General features: G+C 41.3%; 1 protein-coding gene across 2 annotated transcripts in view; it reads left to right on the top strand.

The window, feature by feature from the left end:
* KDM4B (lysine demethylase 4B) overlaps positions 1-27,556 on the top strand; it is a 255,297-nt gene that overhangs the window by 54,781 nt on the left and 172,960 nt on the right. For both annotated transcript variants that reach the window (XM_043986635.1, XM_043986644.1), the window contains exons 3-5: positions 3,739-3,914; positions 5,565-5,679; positions 13,339-13,532. In XM_043986635.1, coding sequence (XP_043842570.1) covers positions 3,739-3,914; positions 5,565-5,679; positions 13,339-13,532 — 485 coding nt within the window. The remainder of the gene's footprint in view (positions 1-3,738; positions 3,915-5,564; positions 5,680-13,338; positions 13,533-27,556) is intronic.

Raw genomic sequence — 27,556 nt, forward strand, 5'->3', positions numbered from 1 at the left:
TGCTGGCAAATCATCCAAACCATGCCTTCTACCTAGGGATGTGCTAGCAAAGGAGACAGAGACCAGGGACTTTGGAGAGGATGGTGTCAGTTGAGTAATGACAGGTTTGTTCAGAAGCCTGACGACAAAGGGTTGAGGAATGAGGGAGAGGAGAAGGAAGTGCCCTGAGACAGCTTCTTCAAGGAATTTGTATGAGAAAGGGAGGGGATACATAGATAGAATGATAGCTTCTGGATGGTAGGGTCTAATGAGGGTTTTTTTTTTTAATGTATAAGGTATTTTATTTTTTCCGTTACATGTAAAGATAGTTCTCAACTTTTGTTTATACATGTTTTACAATTTCAGATTTTTCTCCCTCCCCCCCCCAGACAGCAGGTAATCTGATATAGGTTATATCTATATATCTCTATACATATACATATATATATACACACACACACATATATATATACACATAATAACATTAATCCTATTTCTGCATTAATCCTGTTACAAGAGAAAAAATCAGAGCAGTGATGCAAAACCTCAAAATAGAAAAAAAAAAAACAGCACCCAAAACAAAAGAAATAATATGGTTCAATCAGCATCTATACTCCACAGTTCTTTCTTTCTTTTTCTTTCTTGGATTTGGAGATCCTCTTCTATCATGAGTTCCCTGGAACTCTTCTGTACCATTGCATTGGTGAGAAGAATATAGTCCATCACAGTAGGTCAACACTCAATGTTGATGATACTGTGTACAATGTTCTTCTGGTTCTGGTCATCTCACTCATCATCAGCTCATGTAAGACCCTCCAGGTTTCTCTGAACTCTTCCTGCTAATGAGGGTTTTTTAAGAGGGAAGGAGCCTTGGGTGTGTTGACCTCTGGGAAGGAATCTATAGATAGAAGAATGTTTTTGAGAAGGGGAGGGGTGTCTGCTGCAGAAGAAAGGAGGCGGTGAATTTAAGTGCCCATGTAGAGGGGTTAGCCTTGGCAAGAAGGGCTGAAAACTGAAAAACTGAGGGAGATGAGGTCAAGGGATTTTGAGAAGAGGAGAAGAGGAGATGAGGGAGCCATATTGAGTGGTCTCAGTTTTTTCAGTAAAGCAACAAAGTCCTCAGCTGAATGGTGCCCAGGAGAAGGATGGGAGACTCATAGGAGAATTATGAAAAGCTCTTTGGCAAAAATTTTGACAATTAAGAGAGATGGGAGAACTTAAAAGTGATTTCAGTTGAGTGTTGAGAAGTCAGAATGTAAAGGGTTGTGAGTTAGAGGAGAAGAATGTAGGTAGTGAGTCTGTATAGCTTTTTCACGGGGCTGTTATTGTAAGTGGAAAAGTCTGAATCTGAAGCTTAAGACCATTTAAAGTCTTTCAGTCCAGGTTTTTGTACCTTCGTGTTTTCCCAGAGACTGATTAATGGGAGTCAGAGAAAAGTATCTTTCTTGAATCACTCCCAAAGAACTCTGGGATAATATAAAGCATAGGAAGTTCGTATTTTTATTTAATGAGAGGACTTCTCAAGCTTCCTCATGTGGCTTATTGTTGATAACATCATGGTATAGTAGAAAAGAACCCTGAATTGGGAGCCTGCCATTGGCTGTTCCTGGATGATCAGAAACAAATCACTTCCCTTATTGGAGGTCTCATTTTCTTCACCTACAAAATGAGTGAATTGGACTAGATGATTGCTATTGCCAGGTACCCAGAGCTATGAAAAATTTGTAGAATTTTATTCAGAATTCTGGGTTTGCTAATTTCTGTCGTCATGTTTTAGTTATCAGTTTTTCTCTTATTTCAACAACATGGAGACTCTGAACTTAAAAAGCAGTATAGAACAATGTCAGGAGCGTTGGGTTTGGAATTAGAGGACCAGCATGACACTTACACTACTTGTCACTGTGGAGGGAGGGTTTAACCTCCCTCATTTTTAGTTTCTTCATCTGAAAAATAAGAATTGGACTAGATCAGGGCTTCTTAAACATTTTCCATGTGTGACCCCTTTTTGCCCAAGAAATTTTTACGTGACCCCTGGGACATGTAGGTATATAAAATGGGTATATGTAACCTTTTACTGCTGCCAAATTTTTCACGACCCCCACATTCAGTTACGTGACCCCATAGGGGTTATGACCCACAGTTTAAGAAGCTAGGGACCAGATAACCTGATCCTAAGATGGTGGCTTCAGAATGCCAGCTTTGAGCATTCAGCAATTCTAGTATGGTTTTGGAGTCTTACTTGGGCAACAAGTAATCAATAAATAGTTCATATGACAGTATTGGGAAATAGTGGCTCTTTGTGATTTCAAGCAGTTGTTTGTGATGATGATAATGCCCATATCTATAATACTTTGCTGTTTAGTAGATGAAAAGCTTCTTTTTTTGTGTTTTTGTTTGTTTGTTTTTGTGGGGCAATGGGGGTAAGTGACTTGCCCAGGGTCACACAGCTAGTAGGTGTCACGTGGATTTGAACTCAAGTTCTCCTGAATCCAGGTCTGGTGCTTTATCCACTGTGCCACCTAGCTGCCCCAGATTATAAGCTTCTTAAGGACAAGGATAATGTCTTAGCTTTGCTTTTCCCCTTGGCACTTGAAAAAAGGGTTGCACATACTATGTATGTGACAATTGCTTGTTTTGTGGTAAATTTAATTCAGAGTACTTTTAAGTAAACCCCTCATCATTGCTAAGTACTTTTCTAGTTCCCGGGTGAGCAGTTTTTCTTTTTCTAGTTTCTAAAGCCAGAATAGACTATTATCTAACATGGGACACTGATTTTTTTTTTTTTTGGCATTGTTTTCAATACTAAACCTAGCCCTCTCCTACTTTTCCAGTCTTCATAAGCCTTACTATGTGTCATGTATTCTTTGATCCACTGACACTAGCCTCCTGGCTGTTCCATGAACAAGATACTCTGTCTCCTGCCTCAGGGCATTTCCTCTGCCTGTCCCCCATGCCTGGGATCTTCTTCCTCCTCATTTTTGTTTCCTCACTTCCCTGACTTCTTTCAAGTCCTAGCTATAATTGTGTTTTTTACAGGAAATCTTTCCAACCCTTCTGTGAATTATTTCCGATTTACTCTCTTGCTGAGCCCTTTACAGGGCTGCTCATCCACTTTTGATGTCCATCCTTCACCTACCTCACCTCTGGCTCCAAGAAGCTATAGCATGTGCAGCCATACCCCGCTATCAAATTGTCTCAACAAGATGATTAAACCAGGTTGAGGGTAACCAACAGACCCATCAGTGAGTTAGGGGAATATCTTTGGGCAGATGAGAACATTTTGTTCCAGTGTCCATGAAGGTGTCTGAAGCAGGTTCAGACATCAAAGATACTGAAGTCATCCTCCATCACTAGTCTTGATTTTTGTCTTGCCACTGGACTCTGGAGTGAAGCTGATGACTTGGCACAACTTTGGTGCAACTCTCACTTAAATCCAGTTCATGCACAAGTCAGGACACCCCCTTTGAAAGGAAGGACAAGCAGCAACTTTATTCTGTATGTAACATGCTTGTGTGTAATTATTTGTACATTCTCTCTCCCATTAGACTGTGAGCTCCTTGAGGACAAGGACTGTCTTTTCCTTCTTTTTGTATCCCTAGTGCTTAGCACAGTGCCTAGTATATCGTAGGCACTTAGTAAATGTTTGTTAGATTTTTAGATGTGAAGAAAGGAATGATTATTTGCTCTTCTGTTTAGGGTAACTAGCATTTCTACACCTTTCACCTGGATTTATTTTGACTTTTCTTTTGCCTCTTTCAGGTGATCCCACCGAAGGAGTGGAAACCTAGGAAAACTTATGATGACATTGATGACATGGTGATTCCAGCTCCCATTCAGCAGGTGGTGACAGGACAATCGGGTTTATTTACCCAGTATAACATACAGAAGAAACCCATGACAGTGGGAGATTATCGGCGCTTGGCCAACAGTGAAAAGTATGTTAACCATCCCGTACATTTATTATGAGCAAACGTTTCCCTTTTCATATTGGGTAGCAAGGAAACAGTGTCTATGTGTTACTTCTCTATAGCCAAATAAGATTGGGTGGGTGCTTAATTATTTTTGTCTTTGTTAATTGAACATGAATCCCCAAATTTTAGGGCTGGAGAGGGTGAGTTCACATCTCACTTCTGATGCTTACTTACCCGTGTGACTTTGGGAGAGTTACCTGTTCCATTGGGGCCTCAGTATGGGTAGGGAATTCTATAATATTGTTGTTGGAGGAAAAGGAGGACAACAACAATATTCCTTTTCCTCCTTCTCATCATCATGGAGTGACATGTTGGGACTCTTATTCCAAGAGAAAGTGTGTTGTGCTCTTAACAGTTGGGTAATTTACACTGATCATTTTTGCTATTATTTGTCTTTAAGACTCAGCACTCTCTAGAAGTATCTAGAAGCTGAGTGACACTTTGTCAGGATGCTGTGTAACAGAATCTTTGTGAGGTGGGAAGTTGCATTAGATGACCCCTCAGGTCTTTTCCAACTCTTAGATTTTATAGTGATGATAGTTTTCTTTCCTTTCCATGAGAGTATTTTTGGCAAGCTTTACTCAATAGTACTCCTGCTTCAAAAGGTTTATGATTTCATCATCGTGGGCACCTCTTAGTAGATGTCTGTGAATTGGTGGTGGGGAGGAGTGAGAGAGAAGAAAGTTATGGGGAATGCCTTATTTTCCTAGTTAATTTTCTATTTATCCAGGCTGGTCTTTGGGTGACAGGCAAAAAAGCCCCATTTTCTAGTAGGACTGGTGCTTTGCTGGCATAATCTTTAAGAAAGGAGAGAACAATACCAACATGATGAGGCACATGTAGGACTTGGTGGCAGTAACTAAATCACAGGAAAAGAGTGGGGATATTTGAATTCATACATTGTGTTTCATTTCTCTGACCAGGGCTTAGAATGTACCATTGGTCTTCATCATGATGGGATTGAACAAAATCAATTCTATATTCAGATATTTGAAGGTGTCTTATGTAGAACGAGCTTGAGGACAGAGGTTAGCCTGAACTTTCTAACAACTAGAACTATAAATAATGAGCTCTCCATCACTGGAAATGTTCAAGGAGAAGCTTTAATGGTCACTTGTCAGTGATGTTGTGCAAAGGATTCTGGTACTTTTTGGGAGCTTTTACCTAGATCACAGTGTCTGAGGATTTAGCCTTGGAAGAGGCTCTTGGAAGTCATTTGTCGAGTCCCTCACTGATTCCCAAGAGATCAAGTGACTTGTCAGGGTCAGACTAGTACTGAATAGCAGGGGCAGGGTGTGAACTCAGGATCTCTAACTCAAATCCCAGGAGTTTTGCTTCTATACCACAAGGCATATCCTGCCTGAGACTGTGTTGGCAGCAGTCTGGTCTTGCCCATCTGTCTGCTGGGAAGCAGGAGAATCCTCTGATAGAACACGATGGTAGCTTTATCTGGGAGAATTGAGATTTTTTGAAGCAGTAAATTGCAAATTCAGCTTATGGATTCCTTAAGGGTATTCAGTAGCATATGTGGGAATGAAAGTTACAGATGGGTGATATTGAAGACAGAGACAGCTTGGAGGCTTGATGACTCTCTTATTGGTTCTATTTCATTAGGTATTGTACTCCTCGACACCAAGACTTTGAAGATCTGGAGCGTAAATACTGGAAGAACCTGACTTTTGTATCACCGATTTATGGAGCTGATATTAGTGGTTCTTTATATGACGCAGTAAGTGTGTTATAAATCATTTCCAATGTCTGAGCCACTGAACAGAATTGGTCAGTTAAAAATGTCCAGGTTATACCACTCAGTAGCTGGTGTGGGTCTTTCCCTCCTTGACACTGCACCCCCTTTATGATCTTTCCATTGCCTTTATCCTCTTTAAAAAAAAAAATCCCCAATTAACAAGCATTTATTCTGCACCTTCATTTAGTCACCTCTCTATCAGTCGGTGGGGGCAGTGTGCCTCCTTGTGGTCCTCTGGAATTATGTTTGGTCACTTGAGTAAATATTTATTAAGCATCTACTGTGTGTGAGGCACTGTGCTAAGTGCTGGGGATAATGTAGGAAAAGGCTAGAAACGCTCAAGGAGCTTACAGTCTGCCATGGGAGACAGCATACAAAAGGAAACTGAAGTGGATAGGAGGAAGAGGATACTGACTGGCAGGGAGGAAAAGATGTTGAAGTCTAAGGGATTGTAGCCAGATGGAAAATAGCCTGGGTGCTGGCCTTAAATGGTAGTTCTGGGAGAGTTCTCCATCTCCATTCAGAGGGAAGGGGAAGAGAGGGTACTGAAGTGGTGTGAGTCTTAGTGCTGATATGATCCTGCAGAATGAAGAAGTTCTAGAGCATGATGAGGTCCAGAAAAGCGTAGCCAGGTGGTAAATGGGGTGGGTGGATGCAGCAAATATCTATTAAATGCATATTATTTGGAGAACATTATGCTGGCTTCAGAAGACAGATTGAAGTTTAGATAAGACAGTTCCTGACCTCATCGAACATACGGTTTAATTAGGAAAAGGGGATAAAATGCCAACACAGAGCTATAATATAGAATTTTACACAATGAGTGCAACAAGGAGGTTATAAATAGTGCTGAGTGAGACTTAAAAGACTAATGGGGCATGTGGGAGTGAGGAAGGACTTCTTTAGAGAGGTGATATTTCAGTTGGCATTAAAGGTAAGAATTTAGTAGACGAAAGAAAAGAGGGCATTTCAGGCACAGAACAGTGATTACAGGAAAGAGCATAGACCTGCTCAATGTGACTGAATTAGTGAATGGTGAGGGCAGGCAGTATGAAGTAAGGCTGGGATATTTGCGTGTTGTGGGTTGTAGCGGCCCTTAAATGCTAGATTGGAGTATTTAACTTTATTCTGAAGGTACTAGGGACCCCCTTGGAGATTTTTAAGTAGAGAAGTGACATAGCTAGATTTATTCTTTCAGTGACAGTGATGGATTGCAGGAGGGTGGAAGTGAAGTTGGCTACTCCAGGATTATATATAGACATGTGATTATGAGACCTCGTAAGAGCATGATTGCTGTAAGAATAGAGAGGAAATGATTTTCCATGCTCTTGCTGGTTTGTATACCTATTCATAACATAGCTGATAAAAATAGCACACATAGTAGAAAGTTTGAGGGAGCCAAGGCAGTGGGGAGCTATGCCTTTGAGACAGGTTCTTTTTAAAAAAATTATTTTTAGCATTCATTTAAAAAAAATTTGAGTTCCAAATTCTTTCCCTCTCCAACCCGTCCTCCACTCATTGAGAAGGCAAGTAATGTGATGTCCATTATTTATGTGAAATAATGCAAAACATTTCCATGTTAGCCATGTTGCAAAAAAAAAAAAAAGGATAAGAACAAAGTGAAAAAAGTATGTTTCAATCAACGCTGAAGGGTTTATCAGTTCTCTGGAAGTAGATAGCATTTTTCATCATAAGTTCTTTGGAATTGTCTTTTGTCTTGATCAGAATAGCTAAGTCACAGCTGATCATTGTTACTGTATTGTTACTGTGTCCAATGTTTTCCTGGTTTTCCTTACTTCACTTTGCATCAGTTTGTATGTTTTTCTACAACCATCCCCCTTGTCATTTCTTATAGCTCAGTAATATTCCATCACAGTGATTTACCACAACTTGTTCAGCTATTCCTCAATTGATGGGCATCCCTTCAATTTCCAATTCTTTGCCACCATAGAAAGAAATGCTATAAGTATTTTTGTACATATAGGTCCTTTCTTCTTCTTTTTTTTGAGGTAATTGGGGTTAAATGACTTGCCCAGGGTCACACAGATTATCTTTCTCCTTTTCTTTGTCCCCTTTGGGATACAGATCTAGTAGTGTTATTTCTGGGTCAAAAGGTATGCCCAGTTTCGGACATAGTTCCAAATTGATTTCCAAAATGTTTGGACTAGTTTCCAGCTCTACCAACAGTGCGTTAGTATCCGTATTTTTACCCGTCCCCTCCAGCATTTGTCATTTTCCTTCTCCTGCTTCTCATCCACATTTTGCTTTGCTTTGCAGGCAACCAGTTTACTTTATTGGAGAAATATTCAAGCCTGCAACTACAAACCATTTTTTAATATTTGAGTTGGTGGTGTAGAGAATGTTTGTTGTTGTTCTTTCAGTTGTGTCCAACTCTTTGTGACCCATTTGGGGTTTTCTTGGCAAAGGTGTTGGAGTGCTTTGCTATTTCTTCTCCAGCTCATTTTATAGGTGAGGAGCTGAGGCAAACAGGATTAAGCGACTTGCCCAGGGTCACCCAGCTGGTGGGTGTCTGAGGCCAGATTTGAGCTCAGGAAGAGGAGGCTTCCTGACTTCAGGCCTGTCACTCTATCCACTGTGCCACCTAGCTGCATTGTATAGGACATAGTTATAATGATAGATTGAATTTGTATAGTTAGGGTTCGCAAAGCATTTTATATCGCATTTGATCCTGTGAGATGGAGAGTGCAAATCGAATCATCGCTATTTTACAGATGAGAAACCTTCAGGAAGAGGAGAGAAGAGCCAAGACAGCAGTTACCCATGTACCAAGGGGCTTGTGCTAAACTCGAGTTCGCTTAGCTTAGCTATGTCATTCATTTGCTCTGTCCCCTGGTTTGGGTAAATCACTTTTTCTCTGGTTCTCTTTCTCTAGAAAAGGAAGACATTAAAATAGCTGATCTCTTACGTAATAAAAGTTTGTGGCTGTTGTTCTAGCAGTCCAAAGTGTTCAGGCTTTCTATGAAAACAATATCACTTCTCAATAATATAAATAATGGTTCACACAGTATATACTTATTTGCCAAGACCTTTTTACACCCCAGCAGAAGTCAGGAGGAAGGGATTGGGGGTGGAAACCTCATGGTTTTCCCAGGTCCTTTTTGGGAAAGGGTCTAAATAAACCAGATAACAAATATATCTGCCACTAGCACAGAGGGAAATGAACTCTTGGCCACCTGGTTTATCAGCATTTGGGGATACACAAATTTCACTTTACATTTAAAGTAAATTTTTTTTTTCTTCAGGAAATGAAGATACTTTTCTGCTAATTCACTTTTCAGTTCAACTAATAATTTAAAGACAAGGTCCCTGTCTTGAAGCTCACAATAAGCTTTTTAGAAGGCAAAAATGAATGTAGATGTTTGTGGCCCATAGGGCCTTGTGTGCAGAGAGCATTGTGGGCTCTGGGCTGCATTGAGTAAGAGACCCTCTCTATCTGCAGCTTCTGTATGCTTTATTTGTGGAGGCTTCCACATCCCAGGACTAAACCAGGTCTTTGTGTTGGATTTCCATCCATTCTGAAGCTATCATCCTATTTTGACAGGTAGAACCAGATTACATAATTAAGCAGTCAGTGTTCTCTTATATATAACAAATCAATGTACAGAGTAAACATTTGGGGTATGAGTTGCCATTTATATTTAGTTGTGAAAAGGAACAGGTTCTTTGTGTTTAAACATGTTTATAAAAATTTGAAGAAAGGAGACCAAATTCTGATCTATGGTTCGGCCCAAGTTTATGACAGAAGTACAGTCAGGTTGGCTGTACAGGTGAGATCAAAGAGGAGATCTTGATTACCCAGAGAAATCCTCTAGGACATGGCAACATTCAAGGTGAGCTTTCACACAGGGCTTCATAAACTGTTAGCATCAGTGACCTTGTTTTTTAACATAGCTTGATAACTATTTTGGGATATCCCCTGTATTTTATTTTAAACAGAATTGTGTGGGGCAGGCTTTGCTAGCCTTTTAGAGGGCACCATGACACGAAGGTGATGAACTTCTGCTTTAAAAGAGAGGTAAGGGGGGCAGCTAGGTGGCACAGTGGATAATGCACCGGCTCTGGATTCAGGAGGACCTGAGTTCAAATGTGGCCTCAGACATTTCACACATAACTAGCTGTGTGACCCTGGGCAAGTCACTTAACCCCAATTGCCTCACCCAAAAAAACAAAAAAATAAAAAAAAAACAGAGGTAGGAAGTTATTGCAGGCGTGGGGACAGCATGAGCAAAAGGGATGAAAGGTATGAAAGATTCAGGGGATGTTTGGAGGACAGATTTGCCCCTTTTGGAGCATGGGACACAGGAAGTAGAGTAATAGGAGATAAGGTTGGAAAGAAGTGAGGAGAGGGCCTTGTGGCATGTCTTGATTAGTAGGCGGAGGACTTTGAACTTGACCCTGTAGGCAGCCACTAAATATTCTTGAGTCAAGACACTACAAGATTTATGCAGAAGATGGTGTTGGTGGAAGTATAGAAGTATAGAAGCTTCAGTGACTGAAGCTAGAAGATCTATAAGGTTATTGCCCTCGCAGAGCATCTTTACTAGGCTGGTGGTAGACTCTGTGTCCCCGAAGGCGCTTCAGTTCTATAGCTCTAATGCCGAGAGGGAGGTGAGAAACATGGTGGGGGGAAAAAGGGGAGAAGCAAAGGTAACCTTAGGATTTCATCTGCACGGGGGATGGAGATGGGTCACTTTTCTTGAGGGAAGCCCTTTAAAATGAAACTGAGGTAGTGGATAGAGCACCGGTCCTAGAGTCAGGAGTACCTGAGTTTAAATCTGGCGTCAGACACTTAACACTTACTGGCTGTGTGACCCTGGGCAAGTCACTTAACCCCAATTGCGCTCCCCCCCCCCCAAAGAAATTAAACTGAGGAGGTGGAGTATTGAGTCATTTTGCTTTTCCATAGGGCATGATCTCTGTTTTTTTTTTTTTTTTTTTTTAGTGAGGCAATTGGGGTTAAGTGACTTGCCCAGGGTCACACAGCTAGTAAGTGTCTGAGGCCGGATTTGAACTCAGGTACTCCTGACTCCAGGGCCGGTGCCCTATCCACTGCGCCACCTAGCTGCCCCCATGATCTCTGTTAAAGAGAGATCTTGCTTGGCATGGCAGTGTCAGATAAGGCTGAGGACAGAGAACTTTGGAACAAAGGGCTTCTCTCAATTCAGCCTTTGCAGTATAACTTCCATATTGTAAGGAATTATAGTGTGCTTCACTCCTTTAAGAAAACAAACTTTATGTCCTTTATTGTTAAGGCTTATCATGTTAGTCCCCTTTATGTCCTTTCTGGTCCATCAAAACTGGCTGTCTCCGTTTTCCTCACCTCCTGTTATTTTGACTTTGTCCTAACTCCATCTTTGGAATCTACTCCCACAGCTTCACAGAATCCCTCCCTTCCTTTTTTTAAGATAGCATCAATACGATATGTACTTGTTGACTCCCCCTTTAGAATGTAAGCTTATTGTAAATGAGATTGTTTCATTCTTTGTACTTATTCCCAATGTTTACCCCAGTGCCTTGCTCATAGAACATACTTCATAAATGCCTGTTGTTATTGACATTTCCATCTAGAAATCTTACTGTCAGTCAAGTGCAGCATGTCCAAAATGGAAATGCACCCCCTCCCCGAAACTTCCGTATGGGAATGTATCATTTTTCCAGTTAACCATGTTTGCAACCTCTAGTCATCCTTGGATCTTCTTCCTTCCAAGTCTTGTCAATTCTACTTCCATGAATTATCTTCTCCATTTGTCTCCTCTCTACTCATGACGTGTCACCCTGGTTCAGCCCCTCATCACTTTTTGCCTAGAGTTATTACAGTAACTTCCCTGCACTAGTTCATTTTTGGTAGGGTTACTAAAGTGACCCTCCTAAGGCACAGTAGCCAAGAAGCTTTAGTGGACTCCCTGTTTGTTGTTGTTGTTCAGTTGTTTTGCAGTCACGTCTGACTCTTCATGACCCCATTTGGAGTCTTTCTGGCAGAAATAATAAGAGTGGTTTGCCATTTCCTTCTTCAGCTCATTTGACAGATGATGAAACTGCAGCAAACAGGATGAAGTGACATACCCAGGGTCACCCAAATAGTGTCTGAGGCCAGATTTGAACTCAGGAAGAGGAGTCTTCCTGACTCCAGGCCAGGCACTCTATCCACTGTGCCACCTAGCTGCTTTGACTCCCTGTTATTTCTAGGATAAAATGCGTGCTTCTCAGTATGGCTCTTAAAGCCTGACTAGTTTACTTCCAAGACTTACTCTACTCTGCTCCCTTTCTCACATGCATACTCTGTTTTTGCCAAATTAACCCACTAAACTGTTTTTTGAGCTGAGAATCCCATGTCCACCCCCACCTCCCACTTTCCCCATGCTTGGAATTCATTCTCTCCTCACCTCTGCCTTCTGGAATCTTTGGCCCCCTTACTGTCTGATCTCAGCTGCTGTCTCTTGCAGAATTTCTTTCCTGGTCCCCCCTCTTTCCTCCAATTCTCTTGTGTGCTTCACTCCTTTAAGAAAACAAACTTTATGTCCTTTATTGTTAAGGCTTATCATGTTTGCTTATATATGTAAGTGTTACATGGAGGGTGTGTGATGATGGAGGGCTATGCTTGGTGTTGAGGCAGGTCAGCGAGGATTTATGAAGCACTTACTGTACACCAACCCTGGGATGTGCTAAGCTGGGAATGTAGATGCAGACAGAAAGAACAGCATTCTCTGCTCTTATGGAAGTTGAATTTTAGTGGGAGAAGATAATACATCTAAGGAAGGAGAAAAAAAGAGTTTGAGGGAGACCCTGGGAAGAAGGTACATGCCCAGAGTCCAGAGGATCTAAAGTGTGACTGGCATGGGCAGAAATGGCCAATCCGTAGAAGGGGTTGCAAGAGCTTCTTGCACCTTCTGGGTGATGAGGCTACTGTGGTATGATGGAAAAGGTCTTGAGAGTCAAGAAGGAAGCCTGGCCTGGAGACAGCAAGACCTGGTTTTCAGTCTTGCCTCTGACGATAGCTTCGTGAACCTGGGCACATCACTAAACTCTCTATCTTGGGTAGTTGCCAAGATTTATCCACCAAGTCACAGGGCTTCCTGTGGAGGGAGCTGATTGAATGGTAGGTTCTAAATGCTGTGTGCCCAAATGTGTCCTCCCCATCACAGTACAGGTTCCATACTGGCAGATTTTATTGACCATTTTGGTCTTTTGATCCCTGGGGCCTAGCACATTGCTATGCACATAGAAGGTGCTTTAAAAATGCTTGTTAATGTGACGCTATCTCTGTAGTATGGGGAAAGCCATATAACTTGGATTGAAATAGTTGGAAATGATCGACGAATGATGAAACATTAATTGAACATGACTGCATGTGATGGTAAGCTGGATGAAAGAAGGTATATGGGCCTGTGATTGCTAGGCTCTAACTTTAGATTGACCATTTCCTTCAGTTACCTTTTCTCTTACATAATGTAGGGTGTCATCATTGTACAGCAACAGCCTTTTATCCATAAATCAGATGCTGGCCCCCTAACATCCGAGGGAATGAATGATAGATGTTGCAAGGTAGAATCAACAGGATTTCTTAACTGAGCACAATCAAAAGTCTAAGGGAGTGGTTTTGATTGTCTGCCCTTTCTTTAGGATGTAGAGGAGTGGAATATTGGGAATTTGAACACCCTTTTGGACATGGTGGAACATGAATGTGGGATAATCATAGAAGGTGTGAACACTCCCTATCTGTACTTTGGCATGTGGAAAACCACCTTTGCTTGGCACACAGAAGACATGGATCTCTACAGTATCAATTACCTGCACTTCGGGGAGCCCAAATCTTGGTGAGTGAATTGAATCTTGCCTTGGTCCAGGATCTTCTACTGTTACCCAACTTGAGGAGGAATCCTGTCATTGAATTATGTGTTTAAAAAAATGCTTATCAGCCAGGGTAGGAGAGGACTGCTCAGAGGAAAATCCCTTGGATAGAGGAAAGAGGAGATGGGATGTGGCTGCTTGCCCTGCTCCCCTCCTTGATGCTCATCCCTAGGGCCTTCCCTTGCAGAAAGTTGGGTCAGGTAAGGCTTTGCTGGCTTCTGTTGGAGGATCCCCATGGCAGGTATGGGGTGTAGAGTGAATGAGAGAGTGTGTGTGTGTGTGTGTGTGTGTGTGTGTATGTGTATGGTATAGTAATGCCTTCTTTATCCAGCAATATCAAGAAATCAGGTGCTTTTTAGAAGAGAACTAAAGGAAAGTTTTAAAAATGTATGTTTTGTCAGTAGAAATCTTCATAATAAGATGGATCATGTATTTTCCTGTTACATTAAATAAAATAAACTGAGCATAATTCATTATGAAATGAAGTTATTATACTGTGTTATAAGACAGTGTTTTCTTCAGTGGTTATTGGGGGTATATATTCACTAATATATAACCTTGTACTTCGAAACTTTTCCTGCCCTCAACTCCTTTTCTCCCCTCATCTCACTTCACTGACTTCCCTTTTTCTGACAAGTTTTTGCCACTGTGTTGAAAGCTGATGGTCCATAAGCTCATCTTATCCAAGGTTCTAGGATGATACCATCGTGGTCTCTTGATGATGGCCTGAGGGTGGCTTTATGTTTTGAAAGGTATTTTCTCCTCATTGGTGTTTGTGGGACATAGTCCATGAATTCTGAGAAACATAGTATAAGATTTCTCAGCATTTCCATTTTGAGAAATATATTCCCAACCTCTAGTTCCATTTGCAATCCAGGTGTACAAATATACTCCCTTATGTTTCTTACTCAGCTCTATTTATTATTTTGTCTTCTGATGCATGGCTTTTGATTTTGTTGCCTTTCTATAGGCATCTTCCAAGGTTTTTATTGTTACTACAACTTGGAGGGAAAAGAAAGTAAAGAGTTTCATTCTTTTTAAATAAAAAATTGTCATATCATTCATGGGAATATATGATTTGGAAATAGAATCATAGAAATACTGTGTCAAGTCCCTTCATTTGACAGATGCAAAATATGAGGCCCATAGAGTTTATGTGACTAAGTTAATGCAGGTAGTAAGGGACAAAGCATGGACTTGAACCGATGACCATTGGTGTCATCTGAAACCAGCGTGTTCTCTAGGAATGATGCTCATAAGACAAATATAGCCAGGCAGATGACTTGATTACAGACTTGTGAAAAGTCTGACCAGCTGAGTGATCTAGGTAGAGGAAAGAGCGTCAAATGCTTTCAGGTCCCAGCTCTACCACCTCCATGACCCTAAGCAAGTACCTTTACTCCTCCCAGTTTTAAGACTCCCATATCTATTAATGGGGATAATATTTGTATTACCTACTTACAAAGGCAGTTGAATCAATTTAGATAATGTGTTTGAAGCATTTTTGTCATTCTGTAAATTGCTCTAGAACTTCTCAGCCACGTTTATTGTTACTGTTCCCTCCAGTCAGCATCTTTTAAAGAAAAATTAGTTCATAGGTTTTATAGGTGACTATGTCAGAAATAGAAGTAGTTACTATTGCTCCAGGCTTTGTTTCACTTTGGGAAGGGAAGTAAAAGGGAAGGGTGTGTGGATGTGAGTCTGGGTGTGTCTGTAGGTATCCATTATAAACATTTATTGGGGGGTGGGGACAAAGAGGGAAAGAAAATGAGAATAAATGTAAATACTGTATCTAGGACAGGTGCTCTACCACAGCTTTGCATGAAAATAATATCTTAAATGTCAGTATAAGGATGCTGACATGCTTGTAGGTGCTATATTACTATCTTTTGACAAATACAGATTTCCTAGCAAGGAGGATCTTAAGAAATTTTGTCATTTTGTATTAATTCATTCATTGTACAGTAAGTGCCCGCTGTGTGTGTGCTTGGCTCCAGAGTGAGGCATTGTTTTTATCAGACAGGATTGTTATCTTCAGGGATTTCAGTGATGAGTGATGGGTAATGAGGCACAAACACAGAGAAGTGCAAACTAAGTACTATGGTGGTAGATGTGGGTAAGGTTATTATTGACCTAAGTGGCATTTGAATTTAGGCAGGCAGGCGGTGTGTGCTGGGCACTGTTGAGGGCTAGGAACACAAATCTCAACAGAAAGACAGGAGCTTAAATTCTCAGTAAATAAGATAGAGAAGGAAGCTGAAAAGCAGGCCGAACAGTCAGGGGCTTGGTTGGGAAGGGGAAGGTGACATGGTGGGGTGAGTTAGGGACAGATGAAGATGGAAGAGAGGGCTGGTTTGGGCGCTTTCCTAACACTTAGCTTTAGGAGGAAGAGGACACAGGAGCAGAGTGAACTTTGAGTGAGAAAACTTAATAGGTTGTGAAGGAAGTCTTCCAGGCATAGGGAACAACATGAATAAAGATACAGAGGGAGGGGAATTCGTGTTGGGGGGGAGCAAATAGTATGTGTGGAAGAGAGTAAGAGGTGATAAGGCTAGAAAGGGGGGGAAAGGAAGAGAATAAGCATTTATTAAGCACCAGCTATGTACCAGGCACTTTGTAGATATTTTCTCATTTGATCCTCACATCAGCCCTGAGGTGGAGGTGCCATTGTTATCTCCATTTGACATTTGAGGAAACAGAGGCACACATAGGTTGAATGACTTGCCCTGGTCTACCAGCTAGGAACTTTCAGAAGTCTTCCTGATTGAAACCCATCGTTCCACTCATTGCCCCACCTAGCTGCTTCTGGGTGGCACAGTAGACAGTGCTATTGCAATCATGATAAACTTTGGGAGAATCCCTATCCTGGCCGCAGTTTCAGATTGTGGAAGACCTTGTGTATCAGTCTGCCATCAGCCTGCATTTCTAGCTTTTGACACCAGAACTATTGAGTGGCATCTGTGGCAGTTTCATCCACTTCTGCTAGCATGGACACAGGTGTGAAAAGTGTTTTCAGCTGCTCACCTTGGCAAAAATAAATGAATGAAAAAGCATTTATTGAGTGCTTACTATATGCCCAAGCCCTGGAGATACAGATAGAAAAGAAAGTCCCTACCTTTAAAGGAGATTGACTAGTGCAGGTATAGCAGTAGTGGCCAGGGTCTGGGAAGTCACAGGGGTAAGAGGAATCATTTAGCTTTGACTGGTGCTATTTCCATAAGCAGTGGTACTATTGATTTGTTTGTTTCCTTGAATAAACACTGGCAATGGAAACATGGGCAGGTGGCTGTGGTTGGCTTAGAGATGGTGAGCGTGAGAACCTCACAACGGGAACTGGAGGGTGCAGTGACCCAGCAGGAGGGAAGTGTGGATGGTAGGGCAGGCAGATGTCTGTGAAAAGTCCTTGGCCTTCCAGCTCTTAGGCTGCAAACAGCACAAGTAGAAATGCATATGTGACTGCTCATCCTTGAGAACACTGGCCTGGAATAAGAACTCAGATATTTAGAGGATCTGCCTATGGCCTCCTTTCCCATCCCTACAAACCCCACAGAAGCCCAGATGCATTCAATAGCCAAACAACATGGCTGGCATTTTCCAGGCTAGCCTCTTGTCGGCCCCCCCACCTCTGTGCTTCCATTGACTACCTTTTTTGCCCCACGGTATTGATACTTTATCTCCCCTTCTTTTGTTTTCATCTTCCTTTCCTCCATGTGCCCAGTTCTATAACCTTTGCAGGCATTCATTTTCTCCTTGCTGGTTGTTCTCAGTGCTGCTGCCTGCTGTAAGAAATCCATGTAGTAGATGTTGTCAGAGTTCTACAGCCTCTAACCCAGAAATGCCCGAGAGAATAGAAAAGGGTTCAGATGATGTCAGATTTTGTGAAATAGTAATCATCTGTGTCATTTATTGGCCTTGTTTGTTGGCAAGTGGGTTAATGCACAAGACACATAAAAACATGAGGAGGGAATTGTCTTCTTTGACTCTCCTGATCTCTGTCTCTTCAACAACCTCATAGGCATCATCTTAGGAATATTGCCATCCCAGAAGTTTCTTTTCTCCTTGCTTTCATCTGTTGTGTATGGGGAGTGTATGTCTGTACATAGGAATGCAGCTTTATCAGCTGGTAGGTACACAAGTTTTTAATCCTTTATCCTGTTCTTTATCTGGTTCCATAACATTGAAGAAGTATGATGCATTTCTGTTTTCCCCGCTATAAAATAACACTTCTAAGTTATGTTTCATCAAGGAAATACCCTGCGTTTATATAAATAAACATTTATCCCTGCTATCTTTCATCCTTGATTCAGCCCAGTGTTAGGTTCAAGATCCTAAAAGAGCCCAATCATGCAGCCTTATAAATCCCTGCCAGGTTTGTGTCATTTTGAAATTTCATCAGTGTCAGTTACAAACCCACCAGTTGTCTCTTTTAATCGATATATTTCTATCTTCTCCACAAAGATAATCAGCAAGACTGTCAAATGGCCTGCTCAAACTTAAACCATGTTAGTGTATTTATTTCCAAGGTACTTGATAACCTAAAGTGCTGCCATTCCCTTCAGTGGTCTCTTTCAGTTTAAGTTCCACCTTGAGATTCTGTTTCAGTTGAACACGTAAAGTTTTTTTTAACAGAAAAACTTTTTTTTTTTTAAACAAGAAGAAGATAATGAATGGGCCCCTTGATTCTGGGTGCAGATGGGGTCTCAACTCCACTAGATGGCGCCATGAGTCCACCACAAGGCTTATCAGGCCTTTTCTGTATGCAGGAGTGGACAGCTTCCACACCAAGGAAGTACTGTTCAGTATGGATATTTTCTGGGTAATCACACCCTGCACAGGGTTTGTCTCCTGACCTTTGCTCCATCATCTCCATCATTGTTACCTCTGTAACCTGAAGCCTCTGCAGAGAGGTTACTGGTGTGTTTCTTCTAGGTCTTCAGACCGGGAAAATGGCTTTCATTCCTTATTGGGATCAAATGCTCTGTGAGTTCTGAGTCACTTCTATCTTATTGACCAGCTGTGTTTCAATTTATTGACAGGCAACTGTTTGATAAAACTTGATCACATGGAAAATTACAGCCTGTTTTCCTTGTTTTATGATGTATTTTTGTCATCTTTGCCTATGTTCTTTGTGAACCAAAATGAAAACCATTTTTAAAAAAATTGTTTTCCTTTTAGATCCATGTTCTTTTTCTTCTATCTATTTCCCCAACTGGAAAAACCCTGTCTTCCCCTTTTGGTCTTCCCATTTCAGTCTTCCTTCCCCACTCTATAATCTAGCCATTCTGACCATCTTGCTTTTCCATCACAACTACCCCTACATCTCTCTGCCTGTGTACTGGCTCTTCCCCCCCCCTCCCCCCCACCCCGCCTCATCTCCTAGTTTCCTCCAAGGTTCAGCTCAGGCATCACTTTGGTGCAAACCCCCCCCCCCCCAAATCTGCAGTACCTTCTTTTCCAAGGTTATCTTATAAATAAAAGATAGAGCTATGCTTTCTTAGTGTTTTGTAAGTATCTGTCCATGTACTTGTCCTCTCCCTAATTATAAGTTTCTTGAAGGCAAGTGTACTATTAAACACCTTTTCCTTGTTTTAATAGTGGTTAAGAGAGCAGAAACTTTGAGTTACATAAATAAATTACTGGATTAGGATGGAAACAATACCTAGTATAGTGTCTCTCCCAAGTACTTAGCACAGCGCCTACACATAGGTGATTAATCAATGCATGATGATCGATTGCTCCTATTTTCTTGTCAGGCAGAATAAGTCCAGTCCCTCTTTCATGTGCAGTCCTTCAAATATTTGAAGTTATGTCTCTCCTTCATCTGTCTCTTGTAGGTTAAGCATCCTCATTTCCTTATACCAGTCTACATCTGGCCTGGTAGTCCCTTTGCCATCCTGATCATTTCCTCTGAACATGGTTTGGCTTTTCCATGCCCTTTCTAAAATTGGGCATGTAGAACTGAGCACAAGATGGTCTGATGAGGGCATATTCTCTCATGTCCTACATAACTCTCTCACGCTAAGATTGTGTTAGCATTTTTTGGCTGCCATGTCAGATTATTGAACTCATAGTCCCAGCAGAAATGCTGTCTAGCCACACTTCCCAGTTAGATTGAACATGATATTTGAAGGGCCATCATATGGAAGCAATAGAGTAGACTTGTTCTTCTTGGCTCCAGGTGATAGAACTAGGAACATTGGGTAGATGCTATGGAGAAGTAGATTTAGTCTGGATGCCAAGAAAAAAACCTAACAGCTAGAGTTGTCCCAAAATGAAATGGATCCCCTCTACAATACCAATTTCTGCTGAGATATTAGAGTAGATGGCTTCTGGGGTCCCTTCCCTCTCTGAAGTGGGTTAACTTTCTGTTAACATGATAGTATGAAGTGTGAACAGCTGAAAACAAGGATTCAGTGATGGGAAAGGAACGTATACAGCCTTTCAACCAAGGAACTAGAGAAACTGGAGAGCTTGAAGAAAATACTACCACAGTAACCTTTGTTGTTCTTATGTCCTATGCAGTGAAATTATTTTGGACCTGGAGGGGACAAGGCATTGAAATTTATATAATGCTGGAACTACCCACAGTTTTAGGAGAGTTGTAGATTATTCAGAGCATCACAGGAATGTCTGGAAACAGCTCACCAGTGGGCTGTCCTGGAGGTATCTGGACAGTTTTGCCCTAGACAGAATTATTGCCTAGTAAGACCCAACTTCTTCCTCTTCTCTGTGCCCCGGATCCAACCTTCAACCTTCTGGCCAGTGTCCCTTCTCCATTTTCTCTGATATCTAGACTGATGCCGCCCCCCCCCCCCCCCCCGGGAAAAAAAAAATCATCCCTCTCCCTGTTAGAGGAGCCCAGACTCCCTTCTCCACTCCAATTGTGTATATCCCTTCCTTCCTTTCCAAGGGCCAGTCCTGTTGTTTGGTAACAGCCTTTGCCATCTGCTTTTAGCTGCATCCTTAGGACCTTGCAGGCCTTTTTCTCTGCTCTGCATGAGAGCTTCAACTGTGGAGTCTTCTCCAGTAGTTAGTAAGTTCCTAGAGAGGAGAGGGATTGTTTCTTGGTTTGGTTTGGGGTTTTTGTATCTACAATACTTAGCACTATGTGAGGAAGAAACATAATAGGTACTTAATAAATGGTATCTTATTGTTTTCCAGTTACATGTAGAGATAGTTTTCAACATTTGTTTTTGTTTTTTTGTTTGTTTTTTTAGTGAGGCACTTGGGGTTAAATGACTTGCCCAGGGTCACACAGCTAGTAAGTCTTAAGTGTCTGAGGCTGGATTTGAACTCAGGTACTCCTGATTCCAGGGCCGGTGCTCTATCCACTGTGCCACCTAGCTGCCCCTAGCATTTGTTTTTATAAGATTTCTGGTTTCAAATTTTTCTCCCTCCCTCCCCTCCTTCCCCCCTCCCCAAGACAGGAAGCAATCTGATATAGGTTATATATGTACAGTCACATTAAACGTATTTGTTCATTAGTCATGCTGTGTAAGAAGAATCAGAGCAAAAAGGAAAAACTTCAAAAAAGAAAAACAAACAAAAAAATAGTATGGTTCAATCTGCATCTAGATTCCATAGTTCTTTTCTGGATTTGGAGAGCATTTTCCATCATAAGTCCTTTGGAACTATCTTGGACCATTGTATTGCTGAGTCAAGTTGATCAATACAATGTTGTTAATACTGTGTACAGTGTTCTCCTGGTTCTGCTCATCTCACTCAGCATCAGTTCATTCAAGTCCTTCCAGGTTTCTCTGAAATCTGCCTTGTTCATCGTTTCTTACAGCACAATAGTATTCCATTACATTCATATACCACAACTTGTTTAACCATTCCCCAATTGATGGGCATCCCCTCAGTTTCCAATTCCTTGCCACCACAAAAAGAGTGGCTATAAATATTTTTGTACATGTGGGCCCTTTTCCCTTTTTTTATGATCTCTTTGGGAAAAAGACCTAATAGTGGTATTGCTGGGTCAGTAGTTCCAAATTGCTCTCCAGAATGGTTGGATCAGTTCACAGCTCCACCAGCAATGCATTAGTGTTCCAATTTTTCCACAGCTTCTCCAACAAATTTTTTTTTATTCATTCATTTGTTCCTTTTCATTGACTTTTTTTTTTTGTTGGGCAATGAGGGTTAAGTGACTTGCCTAGGGTCACACAGCTAGTAAGTGTCAAGTATCTGAGGCCGGATTTGAACTCGGGTCCTCCTGAATCCAGAGCCACTGCTTTATCCACTTTGCCACCTAGCTGCCCCTATTTGTTCCTTTTCATGATGAAATTGGTAGATGTTTAGCATTTTAAAATGGCAGCCAGGGCTGAATTTTCAGAGATAAAAAGATGAAAGAAAGGGTAAAGTATCACATATAAGGGAAAGTTTAAAAGAAAATTTAGCTTGTGTGTAAATTTGACTCAAATGACTAGTTAGCCACAGTGAGTGTGCCCTTTTTTAAATGAGGCCATATTACCACTTTGGTGTACCTGAGGTTTGAAGAGAGTGAGGAATATTAAGCTTAGAATCAACGGAGAGAAAGCAGTGAACTTGCAAATCTTTTTTAGTTGTAGAACTCCTGCTTTTGTTTTAATCACTTCTTGTTTCTTGATAGTCCAAGACTGTCCACCTTTTATTTAATCTTGTTCACCTTCATTCCAAAATGTTTCCTGTTGGGCAGCTAGGTGGAACAGTGGATAAAGCACTGGCCCTGGATTCAGGAGGACCTGAGTTCAAATTCGGCCTCAGACACTTGACGCTTACTAGCTGTGTGACCCTGGGCAAGTCACTTAACCCCCATTGCCCCCCCCCAAAAGACAAAATGTATCCTGTTGCTCTCCCTTTCCCCTGCTTTGTATAGTCTTGCCTTTTAGCAAAGCTTAAAAGTAGAAGGAAAAGACATTTCACCAAAACTAGTGGACAAATCAATCATATTAGACCATCTCCTAAAAGTACTATGTAGTATAAATTACATTTGATTTTCACATGAACTTTGCTTGGCTAATTGTTTAAAACTCTTGTGATATCTCTTCAAGCGATTGGAGATATTTTTTCATGTCACAAAATCAAGATCTAAAATTGTAGATTTTTTGTGGTATTTTGCCTGGACATTCTCATTACTTTTTTTTTTTTTTTAAAGCAGAGAAACATTGACAGCAGCCTGTCTTTAGTAAAGAAAGAGTGCCGGTGGCTCCCTCCCCAAGTCCACTGTCATGATGACAAGTGAAAAGGTCTATATAAGAAATCCCCAGGTACCCTAAGCACTTCATTTTAATTCTTAGTTTGAATTGACAGTGAATCTTTTCCAGGTCCTTAGTGACTGCTAACAATTGTAAAATGGGCCAATTTTATTTCTTCTCTCTTGCTTGTCTTCATCTTCATTTTGGAACTTTCTGAAAATTTCAGCCTTCTGCCTCTGATAGAATCAGGCAATACTAGAACCTCCAAAGCCCTCCCTTTCTGTTTCCAAGTATCCATCTATGTGAGCCCTTTTGTCCTAGACTCAGCAGGGAATAGAAACTCAGGGTAAAGAGTTTATACTATTTGATTAGTGGTCAGTCTTAATTCTCACTATTGGACCATTGAGTCCATTCTTAAAACATTTTGAGCAGTAGTCTTCCTCTTTCTGTTCTCACTGCCACTAACCTAGTCTAGATGTGGACAATTAAAAACTTGATAACCCTTGCTCCAGCCTACCTTTCTAGGTTTATTATACATTTCTCCCTTTTACTGACTGGTCTAGCCAGACTAGCCTTCTTGCGGTTCCTGTCATTCCATCTCTGGTCTCTGTGGCTTTGTATAATCCTTTTCCCATTCCTGGAATACATTTTCTTATTGTTAGCCCTGCTTCTAGGAATTCCTTGTTTCCCTCAAAGTTCAGCTCAAATACTACCTCCTGTGAGAAGATTTTCTTAGTGTTCTCCCCTCCCCCAATCTCCTATGTGTTTAGTTCCTCCCCTGTCCCTGAAATTGCCTTGCATTTGTTTTGTATGTACTTTAGTGTACATTTTCTCTCCAATAGAATATAAGGCAGAAAGAGTTTAATTTTTGTATTTATAATATGATAGCATATTGGTATTTAGCATAACATCATAGTACTGACTAAATGCTTAATAAATGCTTGCTGATTGATTACCACCCACCTGAAATATTTTAATAGCCTGCTGAGATATAGATTCTTTCTGCCTCTCCCTCTCCTTTCCAGTCCCTCCTTAATGTTCTTTTTGTCTATATCTGCTCATGTTACTCCTCAGAACTCTTAAGTGGTACCCTATTTCCTCTTAAATTGTATTTTGACTCCTTTGTCTTGCATCCAAGGGGTTATATTTATTCAGAATTTATTAAGTGCCTACTCTATATAAGATATAGCTCTAAGCAGTGGAGACAAAGACAAAAACAACTCCTCTCTTCATTTTACCAAGATTCCAGCACTTCCACACAGTACCTGGCACATAGTAGGAGCTTCATAAATGTCTATTGCTTGACTGGATGGGGGCTTTCAGCATCTGAAGCCATCCTAGCCTTTCAGGTTTTAGAACTCTTGTTCACAGTCTTCCATCCAAACTTGACTGCAATGTGTCCTTATACTCTGCTCTTTTATTATGTCTCTGTATATCTTCCCTTTCCATCTTTACCTTTTAGAAAAGCTCTTAATATCTTGGAAGAATCTAATTAAAAGCCTACTAATAAGACCTCTGTCAAGAAGCTTTCCATTTTCTCAGCTAGTAATGACCTTTCCCCCAGACCTTTTAGTACTTTGCATCTAATAGGCTTTATCTGCATTACTATGCATTATAAGTATTTTTGTGTTAGTTCTCTCCGGAAACTTAGAACAAGAATGCAGAACACTATCTCAAAAGTTAACAAATGTTTGGTGTTTTTTTGGTGGGGCAATGAGGGTTAAGTGACTTGCCCAGGGTCACACAGCTAGTAAGTATCAAGTGTCTGAGGTCACATTTGAACTCAGGTCCTCCTGAATCCAGAGCTGATGCTTTATCCACTGTACCACATAGCTGCCACAACAAATGTTTTTGAACTAAATGTGCTTGGTGCATACCTACCTCATATCTGTGTTGACTAAATCCTAGGTTTAGAGGGAAAGGTGTAGGTTTGAATCTGAACTCCTGCTCAATATTTTTATGGCCTTGGCCAAATTACTTCATCTCCTTGAGTCTTAGTTTCATTATCCCTAAAATGAAGGTATGAGACTAGATCTCTAAAGTCCTTCCCACATTTAAAAATCTATGAACATAGAGTACCTATGGCCTTATTTTATATTTGAGTAATGGGACTGATACAGAAAGCCTTCTCTTCCAAAACTCTAGAAAGCTACTGGACTCTTCTCTCCTCATCCTCAACTTCCCATATATCATTTCCCACTCACCCCTATTTTTTTTTTTTTTTTGGCAGGGCAATGGGGGTTAAGTGACTTGCCCAGGGTCACACAGCCAGTAAGTGTCAAGTGTCTGAGGCCGGATTTGAACTCAGGAACTCCTAAATCCAGGGCCGGTGCTTTATCCACTGCGCCACCCAGCCGCCCCCTCACCCCTATTTTACCAGCCTGGTCTTGCCTGTCCTTCCTGGTTGCTGCCCCATTCCCTCCCACCCACCCCCCCGCCCCGCCCCCTTCTACAATCTTGGCATGGTGGTCAGTTATGAGCATGGAAAAGAAGAAACTATCACTTATCCACAAATTAGATGACAAAAAGCTTGATAGTGCCAGGTAGAAATTGTTGGGGTAGGTGAATCTACCCCATCTTCCTTTGAATGTTTTTAAAAACATTTCTCTGCTGCTTCATCTGAGAATTAGAAGTGACTAGAATTTAATTAGGCTAACTGCAGGTTGTTCAGAGAAAAGTGTTTTTCAGCTCCTAACAGTCTACCTTCTCCATTGTTTGAGTTACTGACAGATAAGAACATTTCCTTTGGCACAATAGCTGGAGCAACAGGGCCCTGGTCCAGTCCTGGGGTTATATTGCAGTACATCCATGGCTGAGGCCCCAGAAGGTGTCAGACAGTTTTTTAGTGATAAAGCCAACTCTGGCATGAATTTCAGAAAAGGAGAATGTTGAGAGGTTAGGCCATGGGTTGGCAGAGCTCTTCCTGTTGAACTTAACTTGTTTATATAGATAACATTCCTTAGTGCAAAGGTAGATGTGTTGTGACAAGATGTCAAGGTTGGTTTGATAGGTCCCTGATGTGCTGTTCCCTGGAGCGTGGGGCTTGGATGCACCAATCTCCTAAGTTTCATCCTTTCAGTGTGACAGTTTGTATTAATGACTATCAGGCTACCCTCTAAGAAGCATTGGATCTGTTCACTGCTAGTGAGCCGACCCTATAATTTTTTAGATTCGTGGTTCCTTAGTTGAGTGAAGCTGGCAATCAGCAGGGGGAGCTCTTGCACTTTCCAAATCAGCTTAGCCACCTAAGGTGGCTAATAATGATGGTTTCTGTTTTTCTAGCTCTACCTCTGTGGAAATTTCCCAGGTTTCTTCATCCTTTTTATAGACTCTTTGGCCCTGGCAGTGATCATCTTAGAAGCACCTCGGGGAACAGCACAAGTGAGGAGAGTTATAAACTCTACTCTTTGGCGCTGTGCTATGCAAAAGGAGAAACAGAGCGAATACTCTGTTTTTAGCTAGAAGTGGTTTCAAGCTCTCCTTTTTGGGGATCCTGCCGCCTACGCCACTGTAGCAAGTTTCCCTTTTTTCTGATTGCTCATTTGAGTCATCATTGTTACTGTTGTCATCAATGAAGCATTTATTAATGTGCAAAGCTTTGTGTTAGCTACTGTGTAATTTAAGATTCTAAATGTGGATTCTAATCTGTTCCCCCAGTTTTGGGGGAAACTGACTAAAATCACTGATAAAACGAGTTTAGGTTTTTAAGGGTTTATTGGAAAATAGAAAGAAAAAGATTGAGAACAGAATTCCAACAGCCTGGCATTCCTATCTTTCCTCAAATTTCCTGTGAAGTCCTCTGCCGCCACCACCATCAAGTTAGGAACCCAAAAAAGCCCCAGAGCTCTCCGCGCAGGCTCCCTTTCCTCCTTCCTGTCTCTTCCCGGACCATAGGAGGCTCCTCAAGTTGATTGGCTGGTAGCCTTGATAGACAGCCCCCATGAGCAAACGTCATTTCCTCAAGCCAAGGAAAAGCCACAATACCTCTGAGGCATTTTCCTCATGGTGGAGCTTTCCCACAGCAAGTCTCCAGTAGGTGGCATCATTCCAATCATTACACTACAGAGGACACAGAGATGAATAAGACAATCACTGCCTTCAGGGAGTTTATAGTCTTGTTAAATAAATCAGACCAAAAAAGAAAACATATCAACAAAGTAATGGCACTGTGGATGTGCTGAATATGAAGTACACTTAATTACTGTTTGAGTTCAGAGAATGGAGACATCCCTGAGGGCCCAGTGGTCAGGAAATACTTGGCCGAGGAGGTAGGCCTTGAAGGATCAATCAAAGGATGTAGAATTAGAAAGAACTTTAGTTTAGAGGCTGTCTCATCCAAGTTTCCCTTGTTTCATAATAGTGGGTGCTTTTCCTTCCCCCAATCAATGCCTAGCATTTTTTCCTTCTCAAGACTAACTTAAAGTCACTCTGTGGAAAATTCTTTTTTTTATCCCTTTCTTTTTAAAACAATGTCAGAGGTGGGCTTTTGACCCAGTTCTGATGGGGCTCTAAGTCATGTTCTCTATCCACTGTAATACAAAGTTTCTCCCAGGTAGGTGCTTTTTGGGGACTTAAGAAATTGCCTCCAAGCACTAGCAGTTATCATAATATATGCAGTGTAAGAGTTGCTAGAGATCATCTCTTTCTCTTTATTTTATAGACCTAAAGGAGGCTTAAAATGTGAAATCTCTCAGGTTTTTGGAGCTGTGGGCAAAGGACTTGTTTTCTAGGGTTGGTGGGATCAAAGAGAATCAATTAGGTTGGGATTGTTTCTCTATCCTTGTGTCTGCTTAGTGTCTCATTAATAAAATAAAACT

The sequence above is a fragment of the Dromiciops gliroides genome, chromosome 1, assembly GCF_019393635.1.
Source record: "Dromiciops gliroides isolate mDroGli1 chromosome 1, mDroGli1.pri, whole genome shotgun sequence".
Classification (NCBI taxonomy): domain Eukaryota; kingdom Metazoa; phylum Chordata; class Mammalia; order Microbiotheria; family Microbiotheriidae; genus Dromiciops; species Dromiciops gliroides.